The sequence below is a fragment of the Artemia franciscana genome, chromosome 11 (genome assembly GCF_032884065.1).
Source record: "Artemia franciscana chromosome 11, ASM3288406v1, whole genome shotgun sequence".
Classification (NCBI taxonomy): Eukaryota; Metazoa; Arthropoda; class Branchiopoda; order Anostraca; family Artemiidae; genus Artemia; species Artemia franciscana.
In genome coordinates, this window is record NC_088873.1 from 46392260 (window position 1) to 46414570 (window position 22311).

General features: G+C 36.2%; 1 protein-coding gene across 2 annotated transcripts in view; it reads left to right on the forward strand.

Moving 5' to 3' along the window:
- LOC136033297 (mitochondrial-processing peptidase subunit beta-like) overlaps window positions 1-22311 on the forward strand; it is a 91483-nt gene that overhangs the window by 35638 nt on the left and 33534 nt on the right. The window contains exons 1-2 of one of the 2 annotated variants that reach the window (XM_065714067.1): window positions 9737-9879; window positions 15856-16074. The exons of the other annotated variant lie outside the window; for it this stretch is intronic. Coding sequence (XP_065570139.1) covers window positions 9817-9879; window positions 15856-16074 — 282 coding nt within the window. The 5' untranslated portion in view covers window positions 9737-9816. Of the gene's footprint in view, window positions 1-9736; window positions 9880-15855; window positions 16075-22311 lie in introns of those variants that run through there. 2 annotated transcript variants of the gene reach the window in all.

The window sequence follows — 22311 nt, forward strand, 5'->3', positions numbered from 1 at the left end:
AAGTTAATGAACTGAATGCGTAATTTTAAGGATTGGCATTCACACTAAGAAAACATTTTTCAATGCCACATTGAAACGTTCAATGGTGAATTATTGATATGATTCTCGTTAAAACTTTTCCAGGGTGTATTCATTAATAACTTTTTTCGCTAAATATTTCTCTCCAGGCAATAGTCCCCCATCCGAAGTAAGTTTCTCCTATTCAAACTTAGTTAATGAGCCGAATTTAAAAATTAAGGATTCTCATTCACAATTGAAAAAAAAAAACTTCTTCATTATCCCATTGAAATGCTCTTCGCTGAATTATCGAGTTAATTCTCGTTAGAATTTCTCAGTGGGTTTTTATTAATAATGTCCCATCCAGAATATACCCCTTTCCCTCTGAACACTGCTCTCGTAGTTACGATAGGATCTGGACAAATACCACAGAGGCAAGTTTTGCACCCTTTCATTCTAAATCGCCACTGGCGCCAACTCTGCAATGGAACCAATGAAATCGCAAATCAACCTCTTCAGTTCAGTTCAGTTCAGTTTATTAACATCAAAATAAATGGACAACAATACCTTTATACCCCTACAAGGCTCCATGGCCCGTTACATAGGGGTTGGCTCGTTAAATAGGGTTACAAACAAAATAAATACCAAATAAAGAGTCTCTTCTTAAAAAAAAGAAATCCAATTAAATAATTTTGTGTTATATTTACTTACCACTTCGTCTTCGAAATTCAAATCCAAGTCCACACCATCTCCCACCATCACAAAAACACAACAATTAAAATTAAATAAATAAACGTCTCAAGCCTAGCATCTAGGGATGTCGCCCTACCCTCATTATTCACCATATTATTAAACATATAACAATATTAATTCAAACCAAATCAAAAATAAATCTTTTCTTAAATTTATTCCCCATTATATTTATCAACCAAAAATATTTTCAATTGGGTTTTAAAGGCATCAAACGAATGAATGCTACGGACATTATCAGGGAGACTGTTCCACGCTTTACTACATGCTATTCAGGGACTAAAATCTGATCTGACAGTCTTAGTTTGAGGTTATAGTAGGTGGTCATTATTGCGTAGATTAAATAAAAAAAAACAAGGTTTTTTTAACTGAAAGTAAGGAGCGACATTAAAATTTAAAACGAACAGAAACTACTTCGTATATGAAAGGGGCTGCTTCCTCATCAATGCCCCGCTCTTTACGTTAAGGTTTGACTCTTTCTCTTAACTATACTTTTTAAAACAGTAAAAAACTTTAGCGTAAAGAGCGGGACGTTGATGAGGAAGCAGCCCCTTTCATATACGAAGTAATTTCTGTTCGTTTTGAATTTTAATGTCGCTACTCACTTTCAGTTAAAAAAAACTTGTTTTTTTTTTAATTTAATTTCTGAGCGTTTTTGAATCAATGCATATTTTGGTTTTGGCTCTCCGCAGAAGAAAAAAAGGAGTGGGGGAGGAAGCATAGTTGCCCTCCTATTTTTTGGTTACTTAAAAAGGCAACTAGAACTTTTAATTTTTACGAACGTTTTTATTAGTAAAAGATATACGTAACTTATAAATTAGCTTACGTAACGAAATTTTGTATTCTCATGTTTTTATTACCAATTATGAGGGAGGTCACCCCCTCGTCAGTACCTCGTTCTCTACACTAAAGCTTAAATTTTGTCCCAATTCATTAAGAATGACCCCTGAATCACAAAAGCTCTAGAATAAATAGTTGAAATTACTAAAAATACTTTAGCGTAAAGAGGGAAGTATTAGGAGGAGGTTAGCCTGTTCGTTTTAAGTTTTAATGCTGCTCCTTACTTCCAGTTGCAAAAAAACTTTTTCATATTAATTTTTTCGTTGTTTTTTTTTAAATAATGCTAGAAAATCCTGCGTTCCCTTCATAGAGATTTTCTTCCCCCCTGACAAGTTCCTCGATGGAAAGTTCCCCCAACATATCCCCCTCTTCTCAGCCCCTCCCCCCAACCAAAAAATCCCCCTGAAAACGTATGTACACTTCCCAATAACCATTACTATATGTAAGCACTGGTCAAAGTTTGTAACTTGTAGCCCCTCCCACGGGGACTGTGGGAGAATAAGTGGTCCCCAAAAACATAGTTATAAGGTTTTTTGACTACGTTGAATAAAATGGCTATCTCAGAATTTTGATCCATTGACTTTGGGAAAATAATTAGCATGGGAGGAGGCCTAGGTGCCCTCCAACTTTTTGGTCACTTAAAAAGGGCACTAGAACTTTTCATTTCCGTTAGAATGAGCCCTCTCGAAACTTTCTAGGACCACTGGGTCGATACGATCACCCCTGGGGAAAGAAAAAAACAAAAAAACAAACAAACAAATAAACACGCATCCGTGATCTGCCTTCTGGCAAAATATACAAAATTCTATATTTTTGTAGATAGGAGCTTGAAACTTCTACAAAAGGGTTCTATGATACGCTGAATCTGATGGTGTGATTTTCGGTAAGATTCTATGACTTTTAGGGGGTGTTTCCCCGTATTTTCTAAAATGACGCAAATTTTCTCAGATGAAACTTATATATTTAAAATCAACATTAAAATGCGATTCTTTTGATGTAGCTATTGGTATCAAAGTTCCATTTTCTAGAGTTTTGGTTACTATTGAGCCGGGTCGCTCCTTACTACAGTTCGTTAACACGAACTGTTTGATTATGAGAGCTCCTTGAATTAACTAAATCGGGAAAGAAAGAATTGAAACAGCGAGACAGTTCACCATGAAGATGCTTGAAAATCATTGAAGACCAAGAGACGACATAGAGTGCACAAGTATTCAAAAGCACTTTTCGATGTCCTTTATTAAGTTCGTTAACTAACTGGCGAGCCTTTTGATGAATTACTTTAATCGGATGGAGCAGAGACTGGAAAATAGACATCCAAATCAAGTTGCAGTAAGTTAAATATGGCTGAATGAGTGGAAAATACAGGGTCCGAAGAATAGATCCAGGAAAAATGTGTTTAAGTTTCCGAATAATCCCGAGATTTCGTAATATTTTTGCTTGAACCATCTTGATGTGGTTTCTAAAAGAAAGATTCTCATCAAACAAAATTCCAAGGAAACGCACTTATCTTACGTTAGGTCGAGACAAAGGTCCTTTCGAGGTAGATATAGTTGATAAGGACGGGCATACCTTTCCAGTTTTAGAAAATATGAGAAAGTGTGATTTAGCGATATTTAAAGCAAGTCGGTTAGTATCAAACCAGTGGTAAGACCGCTCCATGAGCATGTGAAGTTTAACCTCCAAAGCTTGTTCCGTGTCCTCAGCACATAGAATATTGCTGTCGTCTGCGAAGGCAACTAAATCTTCATGAGGGGATGGCATAATATCAGAAGATACCACAGTATTTTCCTTTTCGTGACTAAGAGCACAACACGCAGAAGAAATCGCGTTCTTTACCGCTCCAAATAAATTGTTGATGTATATTAAAAACACAGTAGGACCAAGAATCGATCCTTGTGGTACTCCATAGTCTACACCAATGAAATTAAGTGAGTCAGGGTCCATGAAAATCGTTCTATCGTGTAAATAAGAATGGAACCATGATAGGGCTGAACCTCGTATTCCTATATGAGACAATTTATCAAGAAGGATCTTATGAGTAAGACTATCAAAAGCTTTCCGCACATCAAGGAAAACAGTGGCTGGTATTTTTATTTAATCTAAAGCGATGAAAAAAACTGATGAGTGCAGTGCACGCTTACTCCGTAGTATGTTTCGATTGAAATCCGAACTGATGATTGTGCAAAAACTTCTTAGATTGTAAAAAACTTGTGAGCATCGGCTTTTCAAATATTTTTGAAAACACTGAAAGAAGGAAAATTGGTCGGTAATTTGACGGGTCACTTCTGTTCCCAACCTTAAATAGAGCTATCACTCTCGCAGTTTTTAGGGAACTAGGAAACTTTCCGACACATTAATAACAAACGACACATTAATAAGCTTTGTTAAAGGGCCCAGAATTGAAGGGAATATAGCTTGCATAGCTTTAGTTGATATGTATTCGGGGCCAAATGATGATGCACCTTTTAAAACTTGAATGTGTCTTGCCACCTCTGATTCCAATAGAAGCTCTATTACAATAGATTTAAGGCAAGGGGGTCCCTTGAACTTGAGATGTTGATCTTGTGTGAGGGAAATCGTGGTTCCACCAAGTCCCTTGACAGTCTTTTCGCCAACTGAAGCAAATATCATGCAAGGGGCTTCTTAATCTCATAAGGGCCCTCGATCAGTACCGCGTCAACATCAAGCTTCGTTGGAATGTCAGGACTATGAGATGATGGTCTAATGACGGAATTGATGACTTTCCAAGTTTTTTTCATGTCCGTTTTGCACTCTAGAAACTTTGACGCATAATACGAGCTTTTCGCTCTGCGAATCAATGACTTGAATAAATTCTTATAAGTTTCGAATTCTTGTAGGTGACGAGGTGTAGGAGAACTTTTGTTTCTTTTCCATAAGTAGAGTTTGCGGCTGGAGCTTGTGAGAAGTCCTTCTGTTATCCAAGGGTTAAATGGTTGGTTTTTTTCTTCGAGGCTGATTAGAAGGTTTTCTGGTGCAGCATTCTATAAAAATATCTCTTACTTTTAGAGCAAAATTTGTCAAAATTAGAGTCCAAGTCATCTTCTTCATCTATAAATTCCCATGAACATTCTTGCAGTTTAGTCTTTAAAGCTTCAAGGTTCTTTTCCGTAACAAAGTAAGGTGAGGTTGAGGGGCTAAAACGTGGAGCCTGCATATTCGCAACAAAAGATCTGATAAAACTGGGAAATGGTCAGATATATCACTAACAATAACGAAGCTATTCTGAAATGTCAGTGACGAAAATATATTATCAATCAGAGTTGCTAATTTCTCAGTAACCACTGAAAGTAGAAGATCATCCGCATAAGCAAGATAAGAAACATCTGAGAGTTCAATAAAATAATTTGACCTAATTTCATCTAAAATACCAGAAATGCAAATTTTGAGTATACTAGGTGATAAAACCCCTTCTTGTTTGACACCCCGAGATAAACGGACAAGCGGAGATCCAGATTTATTAATTCAGAAGAAAGAATTCTCATACCAAAAACGAAGAAGAAAAATGACTGAAAGATTTACACCATTATTAAAAAGAGAAAAAAATGCTTGACTTTGAACTACCTTGTCAAAAGCTTTAGAAAGGTCCAAAGTACATATATAAAGGGGCGACCCCTCAGCCATGCAATTCTTAAGGGTGGAAGAAACAACAAGGTGTGCATGTTGACAACCAATACCAGATTGAAACCCGAATTGATTCGATCCGAAATTTATATTTTCATTTAAATGAGGAAATAAAATATATTCAAGAATTTTACTCAAGTTACACGTAGTGGTTATAGGGCGATAAGATGAACATTGAGAAGGGAGTTTTCCCCGCTTTAGAATTGAGGTGACAGTTCCACAAAGAAAACTATCCGGAACCAGTGAAGATGTTAAACACATTTGGAACAACAACTGCAAATGAAATAAAAGAACAACACACTTTGGATTTATATTATTTACACTAATACCATAAATATCAATGGATTAAGATTTCAGTTGCTTAATTGCATTTTCAACAGCAGTTATTGATACTGGAATAATATGGCCTTGATGAAGCAAAGGCGGAAGAATTTTAGAAAGTAACCGAGAATAATGTGACCCGCACGAAGAAATTAATTTTGAAAAAAATTCCCGAATATTAAACATACCAAGCTGAACTAGAAATCGAATCAATATTATAAAGATCACTTTTATCCAGCTTCTCAGTATTAATCAATTTAAACCAATCATTTTTAGAGGCTGGAAATTCCATACCCTTATAACCGATGGATTTAAAGTACTTTTTATTGTCATTCTTTGTTTTCTGCTTTATATCCGTAACAGACCCTGTTGTAGGTCTACCACAATCAACCCAAATTCGAAGCCAAGGTTTTGCCTTATTTTTATAATTCTTTAATTCAGGATCGGCAGCCCATATAGATTTCCGCGTTTTTATACGAACATGCTCTTCGGAAACCGCAATTTTTTCAGCTTCTTTCATACATCTAATTATATCATCATAATATCTATCAAGATCACGCTTACTACCCTTTACTTGCAATTGGAGTAGATGGTAAGCCACACGAATACAACTAAGCAATGTAGATAAAGACAATAAATATAAAGCAATATCGGCTCTTTTCTAATTACTACGTTTAAACCATTTAGAATTCCCAATAGGGACAACTTTGCAAAGGTTACGTTTCAGTTTAGCAGCAAATGAAAGCGATAGATGGTCAATGTCATCAGTCTCAATATCAGCATGAATAATCGAGCATTCTAGCTGTGACGAACTGATTATATGATCAATATTAGAAACATTATCAGATTGATGGATGTAGGAGTATGATAAATCTTTCTTCAGAATCTCGTAAGGGGGCATGCACTCCAATATTTCTCGGGATCGATAACTTTGTTCATCCAAATCCGTATTAAAGTCACCAAGAACTATGAAATCAAGTTTATTTTCCTTGAAATGATTCATCACGGACTTTAAAGACTTGCATGTAATAGCAAATCTATTTATTGACTCCATTGTATCATTTTTATATGGAAGATAAACATTAGCAAACACAGTACTATTTACTCTCACAGCAAGAATGTGCTTATCCGAATAAAAAAGACATGGGTTCGAAAGATCAATACTTTTTTTTAAAAAATACAGGCCAGACCTCCAGAAGGGCGGCCACTCGTTGTAACTGTATCAGAAGTAAAAACCGAATTAATAGAGCTTCGATGAAGGAGATTCCTGCTAGAGGCAGTTAACAAGGTTTCTTGCAGGCAGATAACGTCAAAGTTCTCGTACAGATCGTCAATATAAGCATCTTTATTTTTTGTGCCATTGATATTGTGCGAAATGATTGAAATTTGTAAAGTCATTTAGAGGTTTGTTGACTTGCAAGACCACGGAGAACGAAGCATGACATGCTAAAGGACACTTATTCATCATTGCAATTGGCACATTTTGGTGAGGCATTGCATGGATTATCTTTTGTACTAATATGAGGGCCGGCACAACGAGCACATTTGGGCGCAGGACCGGTACAAGAAGACTGGAAGTGATTGGGCGATCGGCACTTAAAACAACACTTTGGAATTTCCTTAAACTTGCTCAGTCTAAAGAATTCATAACCAATTCGTACACCATCTTTGAAATAAGCAGCTTTAGCAAAAGAATCCACAAAATCAAGCTTAACTGTTTTTGAAGAGCCCAGCATTTTGGTAGCAAAAATGCCGCTACAATTTGTGAAAGACTGAATCGCATGATCCTCTGGAACACCTTTAATAATGGCCGAATATTTCTTAGAAATTTCTTTGGTTGACGTACCGGCGAGAATGACGGGAACAGATGCAGGGAAGTCTTCTGCAGCAGATTTATCAATATTTACATACCACTTATCGTGAACAGGGCGAATACTGGAAACAAGTTCATGGCAACTGATTTTATCAATAGCGTCTTTCCTTTTAATAGGATCCGATAGATGAGACAGCACATGAGAGACGACAATAGTGGTTGACTGGCGATTAGAGCCTACAGGTTCTGGTAACTGAGGGTAATTGAGGCTATAATTGTCCAACTTTGCTGACACAATTTGAACAAGCTGATGAATTTTGGAAACTTTAGGGGCTAATTGTGAATAGGCCTCAGCCGACAACGCTGGAACTTCAGTTGGAAGTTTAATCACAAAAGTTGGCATAGTGATGCTAGCTTCATCACATTTCTTCAAAAGATCAAGCATGTCCTTAATATTACTGATTGCAGACTTTGCACCACTGCGGCGAGGGGAAATTTCATCAGGCGCAAGTTTCGACCATAGATCAGCCCTAGCTTCAACTATTTTTGATGAAGCAAAAAAATCCATTCCATATTAAATAATTTCCTTCTCAGAAATCCAATTCAGCCAATTACTTAGGACAAAATTTAATACAGGTGAATAGATAAATTCAAAGCCATTCAGATCCTCCGATTGATAGCTAATACTTGGCATCTTTTCAAGGCGCCTATTTTCAACCACCACACATTTAAACCGTTCAATTTATAAAATTAGGTCACTGTTATATGTCATTACAATCCCAAGCCGATTGTTGCGAAATAACAAGGTCGCTGAATTAATTATAAAGCTTAGGTCAGGATTAAAAGAATCTTTGATCCCAAACCTAATATTGTGAAATGTTAAGTTAATTCACTTGACAAGAAACTCACTGATTTAGTAATGTACATCAAGTATTCGATTTTAGCTGTTCATGAATTCAACTCTGAAACAAGACTTTGAATTACATTTTAGCTCTTTTCACCTTCCTTTTTTGACATAGCATGCTATTCAGAAATTTTTGCTAGGAAGAGAGTTAAATTTTTCTTTATCTAATGTTTTTATATAAAATAACTATTTGCTCAAAAAATGGGCAGATGTTTTCATAGGTTTTCTATTACAAAGTTCAAAAGGTGTATAAAACTGTCAATGATGATAAGCCCACGTAGCCAATATGAAACAAAATCATCCAACCAAAATACCCCCCCCCGCCACAAATACAAATACCTTAACAATCTTTTAAAATCAGCTGAAAATACATTGTACAAAATCCAATTGTCGCCGATTAAAATAGAAAATTTACTAAAGCTTGCTAAAAGACTTAAGGGCCATTTTTTAGTCCTATTGGGCTTGCAAATATAAAGGAATGAATAAAATACAAGTATGTCTTCACTTGACCTTCATACTGAACTTGATCCAAAAGACGCAAAGTGAATCAACAATTAGGTGCACCTGAACATGATGGGGCTGACTGAGCCTGCAAAATCCCGCATATAGTTTGACTGTTGTCCTTACAAAAAATTCGTCTTAAGGAGGCCCTAGATGGTTAATCATTTTGATCGAGCAGTTCCGTCAATCCATTGCTTTGTGATTGAATCAACTTTCAATCGACCCTTCAATCTCGACCAAAGTCGTTCTGTCAATCGCCTTTACTCGCAGTTGAAATTCTTTCTTAAGATATTCATTTAATTTTTTAGTTCAGAAACTGTATAATCCGCTTTCAATTTCTTACTGCCTGGAATATCCTGCCACACTTTTCTTATTTTGGTTATAATACTCTTTGCTTCTAACCTTCCATAATGCAGGGTAATCCCGGTATAACTCTGTTAATAAAAGTATAAAATCACGTTTCAAATTTTCGCTTTGTGAGTTTTGGGGAAGTGATGTGTCTTCCATGGCTGTTGGTGCGTGACTGATGCAATGCTTGAACAAAACTGGCCTAGACGGTCAATCGACCACGTTTACCGCTTGAGTCATTCAAACTATCTATCCATCACTGTCAACGCTTGACTTAAGTGTTAAACAAGTTCTTATGTTTCAATTATGTTTGAGTCAATCGATTGACGGAAGCTGTTGATCAAAATGATTCATCGTCCAGGGCCTTTTTTTTTAAAATCGGTTAATTTTCGAAAAAAAATGCAACAGCAAAAATGAGTTGAATGGTCCAAATTCAAAATTTTCAATAATCCGAGGACTGTTGTCTATATTTTTAAATCAACCTGATGAAATTTTTCTAGCCCACCTGTGGTTGTTTTAGATTTCACCTTCTTCCTTTAAAGTTGCCGTTGGTTCTGTCGCACGGAAGGAACTATAATTTGGCTTTTCGGCCTCTTTGAAAAAAATGTTTCGTCAAGGAAGTTCTGCATCACTGAAAACCATGGAATATATGTACGTTTTTTTCGTATGAACTTCTCTGATAAATTTTCAGAGCTTCATAATGGCTAATAAAATTGTCAAATTTAACCATGGACTTTTGAGGCACTTAGCAAAATCTGAAAAGGTCAGTTCTGCTATCCTTCTATATGTAATCATTGGATGATTACATACACACCTCTATTTTTTAGTACAAGGTAACAATCTAGAAATGGGCTAGTCAGAAGGAAACATCTTGGTAACATTCTAGATTAGGTCCTCAAAAGGAAATATCCCATGCCTAGCCTAATAAAAAGTCTAAGAAATACCATTAGACTCAGGTGTATAATTTGTTATGGGGCAGGGGGGTAACTGTCCCTCCCAGACCTCAATTGCTTTATAGTACTGAATAGGCCCAATACCATTTTGGTATTAAATTTCTTTTTTTATTATATTTTACCATCATTGGAAAGGGTTTAGGTTAGGGAAATGAAACTTTTAGGGATGGATCTACTGGCTAAAGTATGTCCCAGGAAGGTATTTTAAAGACCTATTGAAATTTTGACAAAACAACATTTTACCTTAGTTTTCAGTTACTAGTTGGTTTTTCTCTGCCTTTAGTTCTGAAAATGCAATTTTTTGTTATTTGAGTAGGCTAGAGTTTTAAGCCATATCAATGTTTTTTTTTTCAAAATTTAGGAAATGTATTTGCATATATTTAAAACCTAATTAAATGGAAGTGAACAAAGTTATGAGGCTGAAAACAATTTTGTTGTACTTCAATTAAGCAGAAATCTACGTTGCAAGGTTTCACTTTTATACCACACATATTTTTAAAGGTCATCAAAGGTCATTGCCCTTTAGAGGGAGAAGGAGTAGAGGTAGTTGCTTCAAAATACCTTCCCAGGACATACTTTAGTTTGTAGATTCATCCCTGAAAGTTTCATTTTCCTAACATAAACCCTTTCTGAGATAGCAAGAAGTCAATTAAATAGAATTTTACCAATTTGGGAAAATTGTCTTCAACTTTGCCTCTCCCCAGAAAACAATTCTTACCTCATATTATACAGAATAATTATAGTTAACACATGTTGCATGCAGCTCTGCTATACTCTATCTTCAAACCCTTCTCCCCCTGATATTCAAATATACAGCCCAAATTATATATTTTTTCAATGCATTATGCCACCTGTAACTTGTTTTTTCAGTTTTTATTTTGTCACAGTTGGTTCAATTTACAGGTAAATGGGTTGAAACATCTGAGACACCTTCTGAGAATATATAGGAAATAAACATTTGGGCCATATATTTGCACACCAGGGGTGAGAGGGTGGGAGGTAAAGTGTGGCAAGGCTGCATATAAAAAGTGTCAACTATAATTATTCTGCATATTATGAAGTCTAGAGAAGGAAACATATTAAGAAAACCATTGATACTTCATAATATGCAGAACTACTATGGCTAACACATTTTGCAAGCAGCCCTGCTATACTTTACCCTCAACCTCCCCCCCCCCACCCTAATGAGCAAATATATGGCTAAAATCGTATATTTTCTATCTATTCTCTCAATGTATCTCTCTTGTTTGTACCTATGTACCTGTAAATTGAATCATCCATGTTGAAACAAGAACCAGAAAAGCAAGTGATGGGTGGTAAAACATATTGGAAAAATATAATCTGGGCTATATATTTGTGCATTGGGGATTGAGGATGAAGTGTAGTGTACTGCATTCAAAATGTGTTAGCTACAATTATTCTGCATATTATGAAGTATGAATTTTTTTCTTAACATGTTCCTTCTCTACAGGTCCTTCTCTAGGCTTTTACCTTTTCTTGATATAATGAAGAAAGAATTGTTGTTTTTAACCATTTTATATAGTAAAAGTAAGGGGGAAAAGTATCTTCTTTGAAGGTCCATAAAGGACTTAAAATTGAATTTCCAAGTAGGGTAAAATAATTATTGTATTCTGAAAGAGCATAAAAAAGGAATTGGTTGGTATGCTCACCTTATTCATTGGTCAGTAATTTAAACTCCTTAAATTCACCTAGATTCCTAGTATGACTATTATGCTTTTTGAAATATTATGTTCAATTTTCTGACAATTCAACCCACTTTTCCTGCTGATGGTCCCTTATATAGCCCTAATAATATGTTCCTTTAATATATTCATTCCAAGTAGGGTAAAATAATTATTGTATTCTGAAAGAGCATAAAAAAGGAATTGGCTGGTATGCTCACCTTATTCATTGGTCAGTAATTTAAACTCCTTAAATTTACCTAGATTCCTAGTAGGCCTATTATGCTTTTTCAAATATTATGTTCACATTTCTGACAATTCACCTCACTTTTCTGGCTGATGGTCCCTTATATAGCCCTAATAATATATTTCTTTGTTATTTTTCATTTTGTGGTATATTGTAGCCTAGGCTATAATGGTAACTCTAGTTTCACTGATGAAGTCAATTTGGAAATGTGTATCAGTTCAGATCACTTGAGTTTATTAAATATAAAATACCATTAGGAGGGGGGTGGTGCACATGGAAAGAATTGCAAATGTAATATTCAAAAAAGTGCATAAAATACAACATGGAATCAGACTTTGTTTGGACATTTGTCATGGAAAATGATCTGGCTCATACTGAAAACAATGGGACTACCAGCAAAGTACTGCAACCTTTTTGAGCGGCTCCCCAAAGGGACTGAGAGCTGCATGCAAGTCAATGGCAGATGCAGCTCATCTTTTAAAATCAATACTGGAGTCCATCAGGGTTGTGCTGCTGCCCCAGAACTATTTAATTGTTTCATCAACTACATTATGACTCAGACCATAAACTGCCTACAATTTGGGTTGCATTACAGTGATAGAGTACTTTCAGATGCTGACTATGCCAATGACCTTGCTCTTGTCTCCGATTTGCCATCAAAGCTCATAGAAGCCCTACAAATTTTTGCTGATGAAGCCTTAAAGATAGGGCTGTTGATTAATTGGCAGAAGACAAAAGTGATGTTTGTTGAACCCCATAACTCGCCATGTCCCCTGCCAGTCCTGATGGTTGGTGACAAACCAGCTGAGATTGTTGAGGAATTTACATACCATGGCTCTATCCTCTCAAATGATGGATCAATCCTTAAAGATCTAATGCACCAAATTGCCAAAGCCTCAGCAGTAGTGGGGAGACTAAGTGCCCTTTGGAGGAAGCCTTATATCAGCTGTAGGACCAAGATGCACATATACAATGCTTTGGTGGGATCCATGATTCTTTACAGAGCCAAAACTTGGCCAGCCACTCAGTCTGTGCTTATCACTGTAAATATAGCCCAAACAAAACATCTTCAGTGCATTGAAGGACTATGCTGGCACAATTTTGTTAGCAACAAGAACCTCCTGGAGTTAACTGCTCAAACACCCTTCTCAGTCCAACTCGCCCAACAAACACTATGCTGGTAAGGATATCTCCTTCACATGCACCATGACACTCCCGCACAAACGATTTTTGACTTTGATCCTGTGCTGCATGATGGGAAACGCCCATGAGGTCGTCCCCCAACCAGATGGAAGGACACGACAGGTGCTTTCTTAGTCATGGCAAATATTCAGGAGGATGTCCACATCCTTGCAAGAGACCAGTCCAAATGGAGGCACCATGTAGCATCACTCTTGATGCTGAAAGCCTTTCAGCAGGAGCATTAAGTCAAGTAAGTCTTTCCCCAGGAGCTGTAAGCTCTTGGGGAAAGACTTACTTGACTTAAAACGACTCTTAAAACGAAGTGAAACTTAAATTGAATATGCTAATCAAGCGTGAGACGAACAGTAATCACTACAAACAAGAGTTTGGGTACTGCCTCCTTCTCTCACTGTAAAAGTATAAAACCTGCTGTGTCACTGGTGATTTACTGAAAATGGATTGTATTACAAATATTTTCTTTTGTCCTTCTTTCAACATTGAAAATAAACATAAAAATTACAGTAAAATTAAATTTTGAATTTCAGCACGCAATATCATTATATATCAAATATTCAGTGTCTTTTGACTTACATCAACATCCTCTGTAAGTTTAAACTTAGTACCCTTAACAGTCCCTGAAATATCACAGATACACCATTTTAAAAAACTGGCAGCACACAGGGTCTTTGGACTGAATATACTACTTAACCATACATAAATTACACAATTTTTGTAAAAACTTGGTACAAAACCATTTCTTTTTTCCTGGATTGGAGACAAAATTGTTCATCCCTCGTCCTTGTCCCCCAACGCTAAATTTGAGTTTCCTGAGATATTGTAAATAATTTGAAGAACCAGGTACACATACCATGTTTTGATTTGCTTGAGTACATGTGTTGGTTCCAGTGTATACTCTTTGAAACGCTGGGAATCTTGGCAGGGCAAATGATCCATTAGAGCTTGGTCAAAACTCAACTAATTTGGAACAAAACGTATTTTTCCCATTTGTGGAAACTATCCCCCACCCCTTCCACATACCTTTAACAAAATATATGATTTTCTCGTCTTGGAGAATGTTCTCTGAAAGTTTCAAGCTAAATTGACACCCAAAATCAAACATGCCCCATTTCCCATTTAAAACCAATATTAAAAACTATCTAATATTAAAACCGAGATATTAAAATATTAAAACAATATTAAAACCGAGAAATGGAAAAATTAATTTATAAAAATATAATAAATATATAAATATAATATATAATAAATTATGAAAAATATATTGAAAAATTGAAAGAAAAAAAAATTGAAAAAATATTGAAAGATTGAAAAATATAATAAATTAATAAATTAATTAAAAACGAGAAACTTTTGCATTTTACAGCCCTTGCCCCAAGGGCAGTGAGTGGTCATGTTATCCCTTTAAGGCACATTTATTCAACATTTTAACTATTTTGAACCAAATGACTATCTCAGAATTTTGGTCAGATGTCTTTGGGGGTTAAGGGTGATAGGTAGCAAAAAAGGACAAGGAAGGGGGGGGGACTGGTTGCCCTTCAATTACTTTCGACTCTCAAAAAAGCTGCTAGAACTTTAATTTTTCAATCAAGTGAGCCCTCTCTGTAGCTTCTACAACCACTCTTTCCATACAAACTGGCATGGGCAAAAGGAATACAAAGTAATACTTAGAAGCCATATTGGTCTACTCTTAAACAACACTACTCTGCTGCCTATGATATATTACATGTTTGTTCTGCAGATTATTAAGACCAACCTTTGTCAACCCCATGTTTAGCATGTAATTACAACCAGTCTTGGTTTTAATCCAGTCTTGGTTTCATCAAAATCACAACAGGAAGTAATATATAATGCTAATTAAAGTTTGTGTGTTGTTCTAACACTTGCACTGGCACTAATTAATTGAAATAGTAAAGGGGAATAAATTATTTCAAAATCTAAGGAGGAATTTGGGATTTTTTCCCCTTTTTTTAAATACAGTAAAAAAATATTTTGCTATTAAAGCAACAAAAATGTTCATGCTTGCTCTGTCTTTATTATTTGATCTATGAATTTAATTGGTAAGCATTACAAAATAAATTGTCACTGAAGTAGTTGATTCATAATCAAGATACTCTAGAGAGCAAATTCTAATGATGTGTTCAAAATTTTATATATATTGCTTTGTTTTTGACAAACAATATATTTTGTTTTTGAATAAGGAACATATTTCGTTTTTGAATAAAGAAGCAACTCATACTTTGGCTTGCAATTATTTAAAATTACGCAAAGAAATAAAGTAGACCACATCTGAATCGGATGCAATGGTTTTGTTCAGAATCAAAATCTACAAGACCCCCCCTCCCCTCATTCTCAATTGACGCCACTGCGCCCTTTTGGGTATTAGTTAAAAGTAATTTTTTTTACTAATATATTAAAGTTAAAAGTTAGTATGCACCAACTGTAATTTATATAGCCCTTCTAAATCTGGGAATCAGGAAATGAGTTGCATAAAAAAGCATCAGTTTTGAAGGGGAAATTGCTGTTGACTAGTCTTATCAAGGGGAATAAATCAAAGATTTCCACTATGGTAAAAGTCATACATAAAATTGTATATTTACTTTAATTTAAATTTAGTTTATTTTTGCAACTTCTATATAATTACTATTTTCCTTTTTTAGCTTTCTACAAGATGGAAGTCATCTACACCATCTCTCAAAGAAGTCTTAGTCAATGTTCCGCCAACACGAGTGACAATGCTTGATAACGGCATCCGAGTTGCCACTGAGGATAGTGGTGCAGCTACTGCCACGGTTGGCTTATGGATTGACACTGGGTCACGATATGAAACACCAGAAACAAATGGTGTAGCACATTTTCTTGAACACATGGCTTTCAAGGTGTGGATTTCCTTTAACTCTAAGTAGGGGCATAACTCTAGCATTTTTGTTGGGGGAGGGGGGAAGAGAGGTCCATGTTTGGATAGTCACGGGGCATGGGCTATATAATAATTTTTTCTCCAAATTATTGGGGGTCAACTGCCCCCCCCCCACCTCAGAAACGACGCTCCTGACTCTATGTTCCATGGGTTATCACGCACATATAGGGGGGGAGGTTGGCTTATCTTTACCATTTAAAATAGATTGCTGTATTTGTACCTGATATTAAGTATGTCTATTACTCTTTATATCCTGTGTTTATTAGAATATAGTTACTACTACACTCCGGAGTCATATTTGTTTCCCTATTTGTGCTACCTTGTATAACAAACTATGTTAACACTATGTATAAAAATAACACCTATAATACATATTGTATCTTTGCTTATTTAAACTGAGATGAATACTTGATCTACAAATAAATGGTTGTCAAGAACATAAAAAAAAAACAGTAATGGCTACAGTCTTTTGTAATTTTGTAGGTATAACAACCTAGTTATCACCAATACGGTGTTTCGTCGTATAATGGCCCATAAGTTAACGTGGTATTCACGTGATGGTAAGACAGCAAACTTTATTGGTTATGTTATAGTAAAACGAAGACTGGCAGGATCGTTACAAGATACTAGGGTATATAGAAGTGCTGTTTTTGATGTTAAAAGTAAACATCACCATCTAGTAGTGTCTAGGGTTAATTTAAAGCTGAAATTTCGGAGGGGTAACTACCTGTCGGGAGGTTATGATGTTGGTAGACTCCAGGATGATTATTTGAGAGAAACTTTCCGGGAACAGTTGAATACTAAACTTGAGAGTTTAAAATTTGACAATATGGAAGATGGTTGGAATAATTTTAGAAAAATAATCTGTGAAGTTGCTGATAGTGTCTTAGGGAAGGAAGTTAGGACTGCAGCTAGGAATTTTAGTGAAAAAGCTTTATGCTTAATACAGAGGAGAAGGGCTTGTACAAGAATTATCTGAGTGATAAATCGTATGAGAAGAAAAGGACTGCAAAGAAAGTGGAGATAGCATTAAAATATTGTCTAAGGAGGTATGAACTAGAGGCCATGGATAAAATTGCCAAGGGTCTGGACAATGTAGACGACATAAAATTAAAATATTGTACTGGCATGTTAATAAATAGAGAGGTTGTAGTCCATCCGGACTTATCAAAGATAGGAACGGGCCACAATTAGTGATGAGTAAAGAGTTAAAGAGATTGTGCAGAACATTTTGAGAATGTACTAAACCGAGATAGAATTGCAGGAAAAGATAAAAATGAAATTGAAAAAGTTTTTGATACCTTGGATGTGAAGGAAGATTTTTTTTTGTGAGGAAGAATTAGCGACAGTACTAAAAGGATCAAAAAATAATAAGCCTCCAGTTGCTGATAGTGTGGTAAATGAGTTTTTTAAATATGGTGACTCTGAGGTTAGAAAAAAGTTACTGAAGATTATAAATATGATTTTTGAAAAAGGGGAAGTACCTAACGATTTTAGGAAGACCTTAATTAAACCACTGAATAAGAAAGGTGATAGCAGTGACCGTGTTAATTATCGAGCCATTAGTCTGATCTCTGTCGGTAGCAAATTACTTAGTAATACGATACTTTTTATATTGAGAGATGCTGTAGACAAAGTTTTATGAGAAGAACAGTGTGGTTTTAGAAAAGGTAGAGAATGTGTCAACCAAATTTTTCCTCTTGGGTTAATAATTGAGAAGTTCCTTAGTTGTCAATCACCTTGGCTTGGAATAAGTGGAGATGAAAAGGTGTCGTTGAGTAACGAAAAGATTGATCAGGTGGACAGCTTCATCTTTCCTTGGTAGTATTATTACTATAGACGGTGGGAGCAGTGAAGATGTTAAAAGTAGAATAGCCAAGGCTCAGGGTGTTTTTTCACAGTTAAAAAAAGTTGGGAAGAATAGGAAGATAAGCCTGCCAACCAAAATTGGAATTTTAGAAGTTACAGTGAAGACAATGGTCAAAAATGGCTCTGAAGCATCGGCGCTTTGAAAGGCGGATGAAGATTTGCTAGTTGTTTTCCAGAGAAATTGCCTACGGATTGTTCTGGGTCCCTTTCGGCCAACCGTCTAGGGCTAAACGGAAAGCAGATCCTCCTCATCTTGGGTGGAAGGACGTCATAGAAAAAGATTTAAAAGAAATTGGAATTCTTGGGAGGGTTTAAAAAGTGAGGCCTTAAATAGATTCGGGCGGAGGCGGAATGTGCCTAGCTGTGTTGGCCTCAGGCAGCTTGGTGCTGCTGTGAGTTGTTAGTAGTAGTTGTATAATGTCTTGAAATAAAATTGGTTATCTTCTCTAGTTTAATATTGCTAAGAGACACTGCATTCCATTGCAGGATATTTATTTGAGATGAGTTCATTTTGTCTGACATTCTGGTTGAGTTTGCTTCGTCTTGGGCTGGGAACTGAAAATTCTCTTCACCTGAAAAACTGTTGGTGTTCAGTGGTGAAACAACATTCTATATGTCTTATTTGTTTCTTATATGACTTTTCTAGATGTTTTGGCAATTTACCCATGCTGCAGTATTTTCTTCCTCTTTTGGTTGGGTTAGCTTTGGTGTTTGGATTGGTGGGAGTTCATGGATGGTTTCTGGGTTTGGCGGGGTAGCCACATTTTGTTTAATGATTTTTTTGCTGCTACACTGCTGCTTTCCATATTTCTGTTCCAAGTAGCATACTGACAGATTATCTTGTGAGGATATTTTTCATTTGTGTAGTTTCATTGCTGTTGTCAACGAGAAAATTGACTGTTGGATAGGTAGCTAATTTCTGCCACTCCTATCCCTTCTTGTTGGGTTTTGTGCTGGAGTTTGTCCAGGGGAAGGCTGGTTTATTGGTTGTTGAATACCTGTTATTAATCGATTTGCAGGTTTGACTTTTTGAGACTTAGATTTTGATGGCAAAGGTGTAAGTTGTGGGAGCCACTTAGGTGCTGTTGTTGGTGTAGGTTGCTTTGGTTTTAGGGATTTTAGCTGCCACAACTGAATTCATTTTATCGGAAAATCGAGGATTTGAACTCTCTTCTGGTATGCAAAGCAAAGCTGTTTTTGGAGAGATGAGTGGCCTCTGCTATTGCAGTTTCTGCATAAAGGTTATTTTTCCTTACAGCCTTCTAATTTGTGGTCCAGTTTTCCACAATTGGTGCGTTATTGTTGAGTTTGCTTGCGATGGTTTTTGGTGTGCCCATGGGCCAGGCAGATTTTACACTGTAATGGCTTTGGTTTGTTGGGCTTATATCAGATAGCATTTCCTTTGGCTGTGGGTAATGGAATCTTCTGGGGCATTGGGCATGCCCAAATAGTGTACTTGGATTTTTGAGGCTTCCTTTAAAACATAAATATGGAATATTAAAATGCAATTCTAGCATTTGAGATTGCTTGCGATGGTTTTTGGTGTGCCCATGGGCCAGGCAGATTTTACATTGTAATGGCTTTGATTTGTAGAGCTTATAACAGATGGCTTTCCTTATAGTGGGACTCTTTATTTAACTCTTTGGCCGTGGGCAAAGGAATTTTCTGGGACAATGGGCACTATAATATACGACAATGGGCACTATAATAGATTTTACACTATAATGGCTTTGGTTTGTAGGGCTTAAACCAGATGGCCTTTTCTTATAGTGAGACTCTGTATTTAACTCTTAGGCTGTGGGCAATGGCGTTTTCTGGGGCAATGGGCATTCCGAAACAGTGTACTTGGATTTTTGAGGCCTCCTTAAAACATAAAAACGGAATATTAATTCCGTATATATATCTATATATATAAAAATAAGTTGTCTGTCTGTGTGTCTGTCTGTCAGGTGACGTCATGTTTCTGTGTCGACTGACGTCATGAAGTTACTTGTCGTCATTTTTGCTATGACGGTGACGTCATTAAAGATATTTAAGACATATATGTTCACGTAGAAATCTATTAATGTTTAAGTTTAAAATGACTGATGAACTTACAATGGCAAAAGCCGATGAAGATGCTCAAAGAGTCTATGCTAAAAAACTTGCTGCTGATAGAGAAAGTCAGAAAAGAAAGCGTGCCGAGGAATCAAAAGAACAGCAAGGAAATGAATGCTTGCCTGAAAAATTCTAATTTATGGGCACACGTAAAAATATTAAAATTAACTACAAATATGCATGTCCGATTGCAAAACGATGACTCTGGTCAAACATTTTCAGATCAATTGCTGGCAATTGGAAACGGAAAGTTCCCAGTAGACTCAATTTCAGGACGTATACAACTACCTGCTGATTTCTGTAATTTAGTGACGTCCAAAAATGAATTGATTGAAAAAGTATTTCCGAATATTCTAAAAAATTATAAAAATAATAAATGGCTAAGTGAAAGAGCGATTCTCGCACCCAAAAATATAGACGTCCACGAAATCAACAATATTGTTTTGACCAAGATTCGAGACCAGGCAGTCCTTTACAAGTCAGTCGACACAGTTTTGGAACCAAATGAAGCGGTTAATTATCCATCTGAATTTTTAAATTCCATAGATCTTTCAGGGTTTCCACCACACGTGCTACAACTAAAAATAGGCGTACCAATAATACTTTTAAGAAATATCAACCCACCAAAGCTTTGCAATGGCACGCGACTTGCCGTAAAAAAACAATGGAAAACCTAATAGAGGCCACAATCTTGACAGGGCCTTTTGAGGGTGAGCCTGTTCTTATTCCTCGCATTCCCATGATTCCAACGGATCTGCCTTTTCAATTTAAAAGATTGCAATTCCCAATTCGATTAGCATTTGCAATCACCATTAACAAAGCTCAAGGTCAATCATTAGAAAAATGTGGTATAGATCTTAATACTGATTGTTTTTCCCATGGACAATTGTACGTTGCATGTTCGAGGGTCGGTAAACCTGACAATTTATTTATATGCAGCGACAATTGGACAGCGAAGAATGTTGTATATTCGCAAGTTTTACGCAGTTAATTTGTATTGTATCTATCCATCTATCTATCTATATAAAAACGAGTTGTGTGTATGCATGTTTGTTTGTTTGTAAAAAGAGCGTTTGCATATGACGTCATTATTAGTACATACGGCTTTGTATATGCACAGACAATGGGAAAGCCAAGAATGTTGTATATTCGCAAGACTTTGGTCAAACATTTTCAGATCAATTGCTGGCAATTGGAAACGGAAAGCTCCCAGTAGACTCAATTTCAGGACGTATACAACTACCTGCTGATTTCTGTAATTTAGTGACGTCCAAAAATGAATTGATTGAAAAAGTATTTCCGAATATTCTAAAAAATTATAAAAATAATAAATGGCAAAGTGAAAGAGCGATTCTCGCACCCAAAAATATAGACGTCCACGAAATCAACAATATTGTTTTCACCAAGATTCGAGACCAGACAGTCCTTTACAAGTCAGTCGACACAGTTTTGGAACCAAATGAAGCGGTTAATTATCCATCTGAATTTTTAAATTCCATAGATCCTTCAGGGTTTCCACCACACGTGCTACAACTAAAAATAGGCGTACCAATAATACTTTTAAGAAATATCAACCCACCAAAGCTTTGCACTGGCACGCGACTTGCCGTAAAAAAAACAAACAATGGAAAACCTAATTGAGGCCACAATCTTGACAGGGCCTTTTGAGGGTGAGGCTGTTCTTATTCCTCGCATTCCCATGATTCCAACGGATCTGCCTTTTCAATTTAAAAGATTGCAATTCCAAATTCGATTAGCATTTGCAATCACCATTAACAAAGCTCAAGGTCAATCATTAGAAAAATGTGGTATAGATCTTAATACTGATTGTTTTTCCCATGGACAATTGTACGTTGCATGTTCGAGGGTCGGTAAACCTGACAATCTATTTATATGCAGCGACAATTGGACAGCGAAGAATGTTGTATATTCGCAAGTTTTACGCAATTAATTTGTATTGTATCTATCTATCTATCTATCTATATAAAAACGAGTTGTGTGTATGCATGTTTGTTTGTTTGTAAAAAGAGCGTTTGCATATGACGTCATTATTAGTACATACGGCTTTGTATATGCACAGACAATGGGAAAGCCAAGAATGTTGTATATTCGCAATTTTTACGTAGTTTGAAACACATATATAAATCTTTCTATATTCACAGGTGGGACACAGGGACACAACTACAATGGCGCGTAACGACTTACGCGCGCCGGGGGGCTTGGGGGGGCGCGA